General features: G+C 36.3%; 1 protein-coding gene across 1 annotated transcript; it reads right to left on the bottom strand.

Annotated features, from left to right (window-relative positions):
- Nucleotides 1-8,097: 8,097 nt before the first annotated feature.
- On the bottom strand, nucleotides 8,098-10,980 carry LOC116397079 (Ig heavy chain C region, membrane-bound form). The gene is made up of 5 exons (XM_075447392.1): nucleotides 10,895-10,980; nucleotides 10,442-10,714; nucleotides 9,966-10,307; nucleotides 9,342-9,484; nucleotides 8,098-8,511 (listed from the first exon to the last, which is right to left on the bottom strand). The coding sequence occupies exons 2-5, from the start codon at nucleotides 10,692-10,694 to the stop codon at nucleotides 8,497-8,499; spliced, it is 753 nt and encodes a 250-aa protein (XP_075303507.1). The 5' UTR covers nucleotides 10,695-10,714; nucleotides 10,895-10,980; the 3' UTR covers nucleotides 8,098-8,496.
- Between the last annotated feature and the right edge of the window lie 2,202 nt (nucleotides 10,981-13,182).

Here is a 13,182-nt window from a genome sequence, read left to right on the forward strand (position 1 = left end):
TCCCCCCCCCCCCCCCCCCCCCCCAGCAGGTCAAAGTTTGTATTTTTTCTATTTTTCTTGTCTGAATACCCAACTGACTGCATTCCTGTTAGCCTCGGCTGTTTTTTTGTCAACACAATCGGAAATAGAAATTGTACATGTTAAACATCGTAAGACATGACATAAGATACACCGTCTTGGGGGCACGCTCATGTGATTGATTGAAAATGAATGAGACATCTGATTGGCTACAGATAATTCCCCGTTGAAAAAAATGCATATTTGAATTGAGCGACATCAGGGGAGTCTCAAAAAACCCACCCACAAATGCAGTGAAGTTCACACATGAAAAGCAGTTTATAAATGCAGATTCAACAGTTTGTATGTAAATGTAAAAACATCCAAAAATGTTTTTGATGAAAATTTCAAATCCTTTTAAATGCAGAAATTTGTGGATTTATTACATTTATTTAAAACAAGAAAATATTTGTGTATGCAGCCGAAATATATTTGTCAAAACCAAGATGGCGACTGCCAAAATTTGCCAAAATTTCAAACTCAAGGATTCAAAACAGTAGTCCACCAACCAAAATGAGAAGTCTCAGTGACTACAGTCGATGGCTGTGTTGCACCACGAGTTTTCTACAGTAGTCCAGAACTGACAAACCAAACACGGACAAACGAGAGCCTTTGGCTATTTAACATTACCTGTGTAACACACATCATAAAACAAAAGCTCAATTCAAGCTCTTCCGGTTACCTGATTGATAACCAGCATATTTTTTGTGCTTCCGATACTCATTTTAAATTGCTATTACTCAATAGTATTGGTTCAGACTATGCAGTGGTCTGAACAAATGGTATCAGTTAGAATTGATTAATTATTTTCATCTTGAAAACATACAAATCCTTTTTTTCGCCCTTATTTTGTGTAATTTGTTGTATTGTCATGTAGGCTATCATCAGTGCTTGTGTCTGAGCCTTAAGCCTCTCAGTCTAAAGTTTCAGTTTGTTAACTGGATGCGGAAGCACCTGCTGTGGTGAAGATTGTTTCCTCTGTGTTACATAAATATTAACCAGTAAGGATGACCACAAGTCAAAAATGTGCAGACATTTTCATTTCTCTTTTGACAGCATCTCTATTTCATTTAACAACATGTGTGTTTGTATAGATGTACTCTTAAAATGATGGGTAGCAAATCCTTAACTTGTGTCCAATATCTCACATTTAAAACATACTTTAATAAGCCTGACATCAAAGTAGTCACAGATCTGTGTTTTTATGATTGTTTGTCAGAATGAAGGGTAAAACTGAAAAACATGCATTTCCCCATTAATTTAATATTCCACTAGTCCACTTAACATTTCTTTTCTTCAGAGTAGTGATTTTGGGAAACTACCTGACACTGACACTCAAAAAAAAAAGAGCTTCACAAATAAGATAATATACAATGAAACAAACACATAGCAACAGTGTTATTGCTATACATAGTGCAGTAAAACTATGGACAAATGACATCCACCTGATGTGAATGAGACACATTACTCTATGTTGTTTTTTCCGTATGTGGAATTATCTTTGCTTGAGCATAAGAAAGAAGGATAAAACCATAAAACAAACATGTACCCTTCCACTGTTCCATTGGATATTATATTTCTTCAGTTTATAATAAGTTTGGAAAACGGCCTGGTCTTGTGAATTTGTCCTTTTTTCCTTTGGCACAGTGAGTTAGTGACTCAGTTCCGGACAGGTTTTTGTATTACCATATATCACTGTGTCCCCCCACTGTATATACACAGTGCTAGATACTCTAACAAAAACCTTTGCCTGATATGGTTCATGGTCAGAATGTTGTACTCTTTGTACACTATATTTCTTACTTTCTACAGTAGAACTATGAAATCATGAAAAAACATCCCACTTTTGCTCCATTATATTTGTAATTTTACCAAATTTATTTTTAATTACCTAATTATCACCGATATTTTTTATACTTTTTGAATATTAACCTGATCCCCTGTGGAAAAGATATAACTTTTTAGCTCATGATATTACATTATTTTCAGTCTTTAAACATTTTCCTAAGAAGAGTCTTATCGGATACGTACAGGCAGCAAAAATCAGTCTCACTTTCTGACTTGTCTGTATCCGCAGCATTTCCTTCTCAGTGGTCGGAGGTTTTTGTTACATGATGTATCACTGTGCCGCTGCTATATCCTGCACTGTGATTAAACTCCATACAAAAACTCCACCCTGCACACTGGCTATCGCGACACACAAATGCTGTTACATTATCTGTGTTTTTCATATTAGTTTAACAAGAAATGTTAAGGTTTATTCATGATGTTTAAAAAAAATAAAGAAAATAATAATAGTCCAATTAATATTCATATTAATTATTGTTATTCAAGTCTCAGCCAGGACAATCATGGGATCGCTTGCATGTGTGTGCGTGTGTGTGTGTGTGTGTGTCTGTCTGTGAGTGACTGTGCACCTCTGTGTCTGTCCACAGCTAATCTCGCCGCTGCAGCAAACTGCATAATATTTAATGTCAAAGACCTCTCGTCGTTGAGGTGATGCACAGTTTTGCCTGTTTCATACTGACATTGACTGCCCGCTGATGCCTCACTCACTGCTCTTAACCGGCCCAAAACGTTTTTCATTTTTAGTGTTGTGGACAGTGTGTTTGGCTAACAGCTAGTGGAATGGAGGGCGTGTTTAGCTAACGGCTAACAGAAAGCGTAACTTTCAGCCACTTCTTTGCAGCCAGATACACGGTGGGGGGAAAACAGTTGGCTCACTTTTACTGTTTTGTTTTGAACGGTGTGTGGACTAACAGCTAACAGAACTACCGGTACACACACCGTTGTACAGCGCTGCAACTTTGCGGACAGCTTAGTGAGTTTAATTTTGTTTTTGGCAAGATTGTGTGAAGTGTATTGTACATCATCTTTGAGCCAGTTGGTTGCATACATTGCTGCTTGAATGGACTTTGAATGAAGTCTGTTTGATGACACTTTACAGCCCAGGGTTGTATTCATTCACTCAAACGTGGTCGCTGCAGACACACTTGGTGGATAGCGGCACTTATCTGTATCATTCACAGCGTTTCCTTCTCAGGGGAAGGAGGTTTTTGTCACATGATGTATCACTGTGGTTGCTATATTGCACAGTGATATAACTCCACACAAAAACTCCACCCTGCACACTGGCTGTCTTGACAAACTAATTTGCCGTAGTGTTTTTCATATCAGTTAATAAGTAAAATGAAGGTTTAATCATGGGAAAGGAATCTGCAGTGCAAAAGTTAATAGAATAGTGATACAATAAAAGAAATGCATATAAATATTGTTATTGATCTACATTGTGCAGTAAAATAATGGACATATAATGTCTCCCGAAATTTGAATGAGAAATATCTCCTGAAGCATAAAACAAGACTGTAGGCTCTGACAGGATGATGCATTATTCCCAGTATATGTTTTCAGGCATATCATCCGAAGTTTGGGTGATCCAACACAATAAGTTGTCATCTTTAGTTCAGCACTGTGTGTCTTAGTATAGAACCGCAATTTAAAAATATGTGTTAAAAAATGATCATCAAATTAACTGTAAGTAGTCAGTGTTTCAGTATGTGAAATATATTATGAGGCTAAAACTGAAAGAAAATTCAAATGAAGGCCATTTATCCTTCCACCAGTCCATTGATGCCTTTCTTCAGAGTCTAGTCATTGTGGAAATGATCTGATCTTCTCTTTTTCCTGAGACACAGTGACTTTGTGCCTCAGTTCAGTTCAGACCAGGTTTTTATATTACCATATATCACTGTGGTTCCCCCAAGAAACACAATCCTTTGTGTAAATTTGCATTATTGTCAGTCTATAAACATTTTTGTTTTTCCTAGCAAGAGTTTATCTTCTGACTTGTTTATCAGCACCATGCAAAGCTTCTCCTTCTTAGCCGAATGAGGTTTTTGTCACATGATGTATCACTGTGGCTGCCATAGCTGCTATAATGCACTGTGATATAACGCCATACAAAAACTCCAACCAGGACGCCGGCTGCTACTGTACTTTGAATATAGTGTTTTTCATATTAGTTTAACAAGTATTACTAATGTTTACTAATTTAAAAGGAATCTCCGGTGCAAAAGTTCCCAGAGGATGTTTTTTAATTATTTACTTGTTTATTTGATCATGTTGTACAAAAAGTCCAACGCAATGATGATAATGATATAGCCTAATAATACATGTAAGATAATGGGTTGAGTCAACCTTTTCCAGATTGTTTTCTATTGTTACAGGATAAAACCAAAAACAAAGAAAAAATTTGAATTTCTTTACCCTCCATTGGTAAAGAAATTCCAGAAATTCCTTAGTCCATTGATTATACTTTTTCTTCAGGGTTGACTTATTTTTGGGTAATTATCTTTTTTTCTTTTTTTTAAGCTCAGTGACTTTGGGCTTCAGTACAGGACAGGTTTTTGTATTACTACATATCACTGTGGCTCCCATCCCATACACAGTGCCACATGCTCATACAAAAACCTGATGTAGTGCAGTTTTAGCTTTCTATATTGAAACATACTACTTCTAAGCCCCTGTTGCCTGATACATCCATTTGTGTAAGACCACATTATTGTCGATATTTCTACATCTCTGCTTTTCATTAGAAAGTTTTGTTGGACGATTGTGTCACCTACTTGTTTTCCGTATGAACACTACATCTCCTTCTCAGTGGAAGGAGATTTTTGTCACATGATTTATCAATGTGGCCGTTATACTGCACTGTGAAAACTCCACCCTGCACACTGGCTGTCAGGGCACACAAATGCCAAGAGAGTTTTTAAAAATAAATCATTTAGTAATGTTAAGATCTAATCATGTGGAAGGAATCAGCTCTGCAAATCTTTCCTGATGATAGATTTAAATATGTATATTTTTAGGAGTGGTAGTTCTACAGGAATAAAACAAGTACATTTATTCAGTTACATTGTGTGGTAAGACTGCAAAAATGGACAAATGACATCCATGTCATTTGAATGAGAAACAAAAGCACTGTAGCATAAAACAAAGAAAAAGGGCTCCGACATGATGATATTTCATACCTAATATATTTTTTGTAGGTTGGGTGCGAGTACTGTATGAGTGATATGCAAACACTGGCCAGTCATTTATTAAGTCTTGAAAGTTCTGCACATCGAGAATTTCAGTTGCTTTGGCTCACTGTATTTTAAAGAAGCCACAGCTTCCTATGAGTGTTCACATGCAGCTTTCATTTACAGTATACAGACCTTTGCATCTCCTTAGAGGTTTTTGTAACAGTGTGAATCACTGTGGGTACCCAGATACACAATGAAACATCACAAGGCAAAAACCTGTGCCACAGTGTAGCTGTCATACCCTTCTCTGAAATACACAATACAACAGCTGTTTTTAAAATTGAATATTCAAGTAAAACAGCATTTGTGGGATTATAATGACCATTGTACTTGTTTTCTGTTATTATAAAATAGCTTTGTTCAATGGCAGGACTAATTAGATTGATTTTTTTATACATGTGCCAATGATGAAAGTCTTTCAGTAACGTGTGTGTGTGTGTGCGCTTCTTTGGAGTATCAGCAAAGACATTGTACGGTATTTATGGGGTTTTGTAATATTTTGTACGTTTGATGGCAGCCCACCTTTTTACTGTACTGATACTTTTCAATGACAACTAAAATTACAAAGGAAATATTTAACTTAATTTTCATGGCTTTTAGTTAAAATATTCATGCACATGTACATTTAATCTGGTCCCAGAATGTGAATGTGTAAAAACTGTTTAAAATGTTTTCATTAAACTACCGAACAATTTGAAGAGATGGGGAAAATAATATTTCATTATAAATATATAAAATCCTACGTGCATAAATACATGCGGGGGACAGAATATTGGAAACACTTCTCAGTGTAATGAAGTACAGCACCACGAATATTGCTTCGTAAACTACCACAGAGTTGAATCAGCAGTGTCTCAGGGTCAACAAACCTTTAACGTCATATTGCAGTTGTGTTGACTTGAATTTGATTATATAACTGTGACTCAGTTTGGTAAATGGAGGGCTGGGGTTAAGAAGACAGACGAGTCTCTGGTTTTTGTTACGGTGTGTCACACTGTGCCATAACTCCAGCTACCAGTCACCACAGTGACTCAAGCACTTACCAAAATCTTACCACACCTGCAAGAGGCCGCATGTTGTTTTTTTACTTTGTCAGGAAAACAGAAAGTTTCCCACTGAATAGGTTTAGAGAAAGAGAGATTGTTTTACAAATAGAAGCGATCAATACTTTGTATGTTTGTTTTTTTTTTGCACAAATACACCCTCTTTAGTACTTATATTTATCGTAATTTAATAGAAGCACATTGAGTGGAAGGGTTATGTGTTCCAAATCACCACCTTTCCATGTCCTTACAGAATCTCTCCACAAGATGGCAGTCTTCACTCACTTTTCTGACTTCTGTTAACCAGCTGGCTGGACACCGATGATGTCCCTCCAGCACATCAACAAGCTGACACTTTGAAATGTTTTACGACTATTGAAAGTGTTCAGCTGGTAGCGATGACTCAAGTAGTGAGTCTGAGGAACAGATAGTACACATGTTGAATTATTAACTGACAAATAACCTAATGCATAACTATGACGAATTAATACATAGAAGAAGTTGCAGTTCAAGCTGTGCAACATGTTGGTATGTTATCAATGAATGTTTACAACGGCACAAAAAATAATACTTAAAAACAGATGTTAAAATGGCTGATCTGAGCAGGAAAAAAATATAAAATTTATAATGGAATATATATGTTTCGTGAACGAATAAAGATGATACAGTTAATGTGCTTAAATGCCACATTTTTTCAATGTGCAGTTCGTCTAAATGTTGTTACCACCCTTACACGCAACAGCTTGTTTTCATGCATTGCTCTGCTTGTATCTGCGTTCCGGTAAAGTGCACCCACAATTTTGAGCGTTCAATCCCGTCTTTGGTAACCGCCTGAAATGGGTAACAAATCAGGGACCAGCAAGAAACACACAGAAATAATGATTCACAGTCACCTATGTGAAAATGAATTAGAGGGAAACACACACTAGCAGCACCGTCATCCATATTCTGGTTAGCTTGATCTGCTGAGGATGCTGTCAATGCTCCTGGTGACGATTTTGAGGAGATTTACCATCAGGAATCATGTTTTAACTGCCATGTAAGTTATTGGTAGACTCTGCATCTTCTCATAATACCCTAGTCAGTCAAGCTGTGGCAATGAGAGACGCTCTCAATACAGAACTAAAAGCAAGTTACAAGGCCACACTCATCACACACGATCTCAAGCTTCCAGCTCCTTTTGCTGTGTGCTGCCATGATGTTCTAGATACCAAAGAGAACACTATGAAATGATCCATCTCTATATCAAACATGAACTTACAACTCTGCACTACGCAGCCAAACAAGCAACGTAATACAGAAATATACTGTATCTGCTAATTAATACCCTGCAGGTCCTGCATTTACTTTTATGTTGTTTATAAAATTCTGTATTTGATATCTCTGTCAATTTATCCTTCTACTTCATGGTATTTCACAGATTCTTCGCGTTGCCTTTGTCTGTGGTGTGTCTGCAGTATGAATGTCAGCCACTTCATGCCAGGATATATGCTGGTATGCAAATATGTGCAGTGAAAGATGGGTGTCTTGTTTCGAGGAAGTTTATTTGTAGCTCTGACCGTTTCCACAAAGTTTCACAACTACAGGTGTGGTCCCTGAGGTGCAGAAAGAGGGGGGGGGAGTAACTCTCTAAAGATGATATGTTTAGAAATGCCAGGAAACGGATCGACCTTCAGAGCTTAACTGATAACAGACGTGTCTGGTATGCTGACTTGATGTGGTGTTATTTTGTTAAATGCTCTTACATTAGCTCAGTGTTTCGACAAAATCCTCAAAAGCCTTTCATGTTTATCACGAGCACACTATCGCTCATATTCATGCTCTCTTTAATATATTTAATTATGTGGCTGTCCGTATTATATCTATTGAATTAAAGATGAAAGCAAATGTGATCAACACAATGAACAAACATGAAAAGTTTAGATATATATTCAAACAAAGAAAATGCATAATACAGAATATATTTATCTCAACTACAGTGCAATTTGATATTTATGTGTCAATGAAAGTTAATAATGCTTTACCAACACATTTTATTGACACTAAAAGTCTTCAAGAAAAGTAATCAATAGCTGTTCTATTCTTAATGCAACTACAGTAGCAAATGAAAATCTATTCATCTAAATGACTAGGAATTATATTTGTACCATCATTTTTCTATAGGTTACAGAGAAATCCATTGTCAGTGACTTAGTTAATCAATATATATGACAATCATTTAATTTAGCACTCATGTAAATGTTTTTTAAACTAGATATAAAAGTCAGAAAACAAATGAAGACCTGTCGTCCATGCTTTGCATCCATCTCATCTTATGGTTTCTTCATCTGGAAAAAACAAACAATAAAAAATTATATATATAATATTATATTGACTGCTCAAATACAGATTATTAAACAGTGGTAAAGTGTGATTGATACTTCAATCTAGAGATTCACCCAGCTGGAGAATGGACACTGAACTGATCTCTTTGTCTTCACTACTGTAGAGCTTTAGCCATCAAATGTTCTGCAGGGCAAGTCTGCTCTGTAACAATTATAATATCTGCACCTAAAGATGGCATCTGTGTGGTATGATGCGGCTTAGAAAGATTTTCTGTGGCTGGTGAGGCTCTTCACTCTGCTGCTGCTAGATGTTGATCAGGCACTGATGCTGGTTGGACACGCAAATAAACTTTTACACCACTTTACGATGTAATTGTGTCTATCAAAATCCACACAACAAACCTGTAATGTCACAGGTTTGTTATTGCCAGATAGAGCAATTCACCAGTCAGAAAGAATGATTTGGTGTCCATTAACAAATCAGATATTGCTGATGATCAATTACATTTATATTGTTTTGTCTCTTTTGTCTAATTTCATTAAGCCTAATGGATGCAATCATTTTCATTACAATGGTCTCCCTTTTCAGGATCATGTGCACTTTAATAACTTTAACATTAAAATCTACAAGCTATCACACCCACAGATAAACTATTCAAAGGTCCAAATGTTCTTGCCTTTATGTGTAGCCTATTTTATTATTTCCATGCCCGGGCTTTATTTTATAACTTGTAACATACTTGGTTAAACTCATTTTCAGTGAATGTATGAATCCTGTATTACATCTTAATCAGTCTTAAGTCCTTAGTGCAGCTGAAAGCCTGCATGTTTACCTTGACCAGGCTGAATATCATGCTATAAAGGAGAGAGGATATGAAGAGGAATATGAAGGAGGAGGTTGTGGACCACAGGCTGCTGTACTCATCCTCCTCAATGCCATCATCTGTGCAGCTCGTAGCAAGACGCAGATTTAAAACTGGAATAGAACGTAAGAGGAAGGTATAGGCGGGTTAGATGTGTGTGTCTGTGTGTATGTTAACGTCTTATTAAGATAACGCGATGCCCTTTTCTCTCTTGAATAGTGCACATCAACTGGAATCAAGCATTATTATCATATGGTGTGTGGACGTTAATCCATTTGAACAGTGGAACAGTGCATACTAGGTATCACTGAAAACTCATACGTTTGTTTTAAAATATTGAAGTCATGCGTGAACATGTAACAAAAGTTTCTTCATGCAACATTTATTTGAAACAGTCAGCACACTTATCACATTGTTAGACAGTACGACAAAGACAGATTAAAACACAATATGATGACAAACACAAGTAAATCGTCATATTGACTGTTATTTTTACAATCACAAAGACAGGTTTCTGTGACAGAGAGTACACACAGACATAACGGCACATGAGCACAAAATGCCACATTTAAAGCTGAATCTATTATTTCTCACATTCAGTCGAGTTACTGAGGCCCTTAGACACGGTTCTGGATGTCAACCTTTTGCTGCCAGCAGCCCAGACGTTGCAGGAGAACATGTTGTTCTTGTTCCACTTTTCCTTGGTGGTGGTGTAAATACTTGTAACTGAGAAGCCGATTTTGGTACTCTGAGGGAGGAAGTTGATGCCATCATTATAGATGCTGGCGTTGAGTCCGTTATATTCTAACCAGCCGATGAAGTAGTCCTGCTGCACAGAACTAGACACCAGACACACTATCGTGACATCAGCTGAGCCTCCTTTGCTGATGTCTTCCTCTGGGAGGATGTAGACAGTTACTTTTGGCTCAATCGTATCTGAAAGAGAGGTTCATATTTAAGCTTTGCTTTTGCTGTACTTAGATAATGATAGCATTGTGTGTGTGGTCTCCAAGACTTACAGATTACTCTCTACTACTCTACTACTCAGTCTCCATCACTTAATTACATACCTGATTTGTGGATAGTCAGATCTTGAGTAACACTATTGGCAGAACAGCGCACCTTGTTGAATCTCAGCCACTCAGTGCGAGTACGAGTCAACGTGCTGGTTTTGTTTCCGGAGTTTGGTCTTACAGAGATGTTGTTGGTCACAGTTTGTCCATCAATTTGCCAAGTGATCTCGTCCTGTCCAGTAATTGTACACTCCACCTTTGCCTGGTTGTTGTTGAAAATGTCGTAGGCACTTGGTGGTGTCAGTGTCATTGTGATATGAGAAGAGGCCTCTAAGCATGTGGAGGAAGGAGCAGAAATAGAGATCAGTCTGTAATAATTCATTTCAAATATGAATGTAAAATACCAGACAGATTAGATCAAACATGACAAATGGATATTATTACAGAACAGTTTCTGAATAAAATAAGATTGACAAGATAACTCATAGAAATACAGTAAGGGAACCATACCTTTTACCAATGTGACTTTTTTGGTGCTTCCTTCGTGAATCACAGAACAATGAAAAGGCCTCTTTGAATTCCATTCAGAATTTGGTACTTTGAGCAAACTGACTTTTGTATATTTGTTCTTTATCTCAGTTGGAGGATATTGCGCAGAAGTCAGGATGGTCCCACTGGCATCGGTCCACTGGAAAGTAAGAGTCTTTGGGTAGAAGTCGTGTGCAAGACAACCAACAGTGATTGTCTGTGCACCTGCAGATTCACACTTAACCAAAGGGAACAGAGTTGGTGCTGCAGCTGTTTCTGTGAAAGTGTCAAAACATACAAATACCAATATAAGTCAAATAAATATACACGGATAATCATTTGCGTGTCTAAAAGTGAATCTATAAAATATTGCACATTATTGTATAAAGAAGCTGAAGACAGATAAATCTGTCCAATGGGTATTTTAATGAATAATACTTCTGGATAAAGAATGTCCAATTGAGTATTTTTGCATATCTGTTCAGCACACAGATGTAAACATACTGGATCTGAGTTTGTACAATATGTACTTGTATGTATTACTGCACTGTTTTGTGATATATTTAATCAATTTAAAACATTTGTTGCCATGTCTTGCATTGGTCCGATACTCTTTGGGTAGAAGCTCTTCGCAACCCAACCATTTATCTTTAGTCCCAGAGTTACACCAGACAAAGGGGACAGAGTCGGCGAGACCCAAAGTGTTAAAGTGGTGTTAAAAGATGATATGAAATTTATAATCATACAAATAACTAAATATATAAAATAACCACGGAGCTCTATGAAATATTATGTCATATTTTTATATTATTCAATTATTGCAACCTATTCTCATAAGGACCTATTCATTTATTTAATACTGAACACTTTGGGTATATTGTTGGAAATGCTTTTGGTTATCATTATAACCATGTAAAGACTGTAACTACCAAATCAGAAGATTATCAGTAAATAATCAAAATGCAGCTTATTGTTGATGGATTTGAGCATTTCACAAACTATTTTGAAGGAACAAAGTCAGGTTTATCTTATAGCTATATGTGTGTGTATATATATATATATATATATATACCATATTCCTATTTCAAAAATGTAAAACAGTATAATTAATAGTACAAAATGGTAATAGAAAATAAATTGGATAATAATGTGAATACAATGAGGCAAACATTCACCAGCCGCAATTACAATCCATCTGAATAAATTCTAAGATCAGCTCAAACCCTCACTTGCATTCAGAGAATAACTTTTAAAAATGCTTTCTAAGAAACGGCTGCGTTAGAAACATCTGCCTGCTCTCTAGTTTGTCCAACATCAATGTAAACCTGAATAAGACCATGAATTAAACTCCTCTACTACCAATAACCAATAAAAATAAATATAAATAATCTTTGCAATGAAAATATAATGTTTAAATGTGACTTACTTGACGATACTTTGACTTCAGTCCCCTTTCCCCAGTAGTCAAAAGCATCACAGTGTTACATCTCAACTCACTGCTTGAACAAAAACCTGACGTACCAGAAAAATGCATTAAAACCTCATTAAGTGCCTGAAATACACAGAAATCCTGGTCAGAATAATGCCATGATAGAATCCTGAGAGTTTTTATTTTTTCGCTGATTCTCTTTCAGTTGTAAAAGTTATTTTACTGGAAGATGACATTTACGTCTGTGAACAAACTGTGACTTTAATCTACTTATTAACTAACTTTTAATTACTAATCTCCTTATTAAAGTGATAAACACTTGATATTCCAATGAGAACTAGTCTGTCCTGTTCATTAATCATCATGAGAATGGGAGAGTGTGAAGTTTTTGCTCTCAGGTTTTTGTATGGATCTATATCTCAGTGTCCCCCAGCCATCACTGTGATAAACCCTACGACAAAAACAAAAACCACAGTTTCCTGCACTGGAGAGGAGACCTATGGTCAGCAGCGGGTAAGAATACAACAAAACTTATATTCTAATCAGCAAAACTATATTGAAGGATGTAAGATTCCTAATTTGCATTTTGCATTTTACAAATGTTTTAATCAGTTTGTTATTGTTTTTAATCCAATTTTGTTTGTCAGTTTACCATGACATGGTTTACGTATGTATTTCAATCTGACAAATTTAAATTAACAAAGACTCAAAGGACATTTGTTCAACAAAAACACTTTTTACAGTGTATATTGATACACCAACCCACTAAATGGGGGTGAAAAATCCTATATTCAGATTATGTTGTTGGAGAAACCTGTAGCATGATAATTTGCTGTAATAG

The sequence above is a fragment of the Anarrhichthys ocellatus genome, unplaced genomic scaffold (genome assembly GCF_004355925.1).
Source record: "Anarrhichthys ocellatus isolate YVR2014 unplaced genomic scaffold, GSC_Weel_1.0 scaffold62, whole genome shotgun sequence".
In the NCBI taxonomy this organism is placed as follows: domain Eukaryota; kingdom Metazoa; phylum Chordata; class Actinopteri; order Perciformes; family Anarhichadidae; genus Anarrhichthys; species Anarrhichthys ocellatus.

Coding starts and splice junctions, on each gene's coding strand:
- LOC116397079 (XM_075447392.1), bottom strand. CDS start 10,694: ATGACACTGACACCACCAAGTGCCTACGACATTTTCAACAACAACCAG. Junction 10,308..10,441: donor TCTGACTATCCACAAATCAG/GTATGTAATTAA, acceptor CCTCTCTTTCAG/ATACGATTGAGCCAAAAGTA. Junction 9,485..9,965: donor CCTCAGTAACTCGACTGAAT/GTGAGAAATAAT, acceptor GTTCTATTCCAG/TTTTAAATCTGCGTCTTGCT.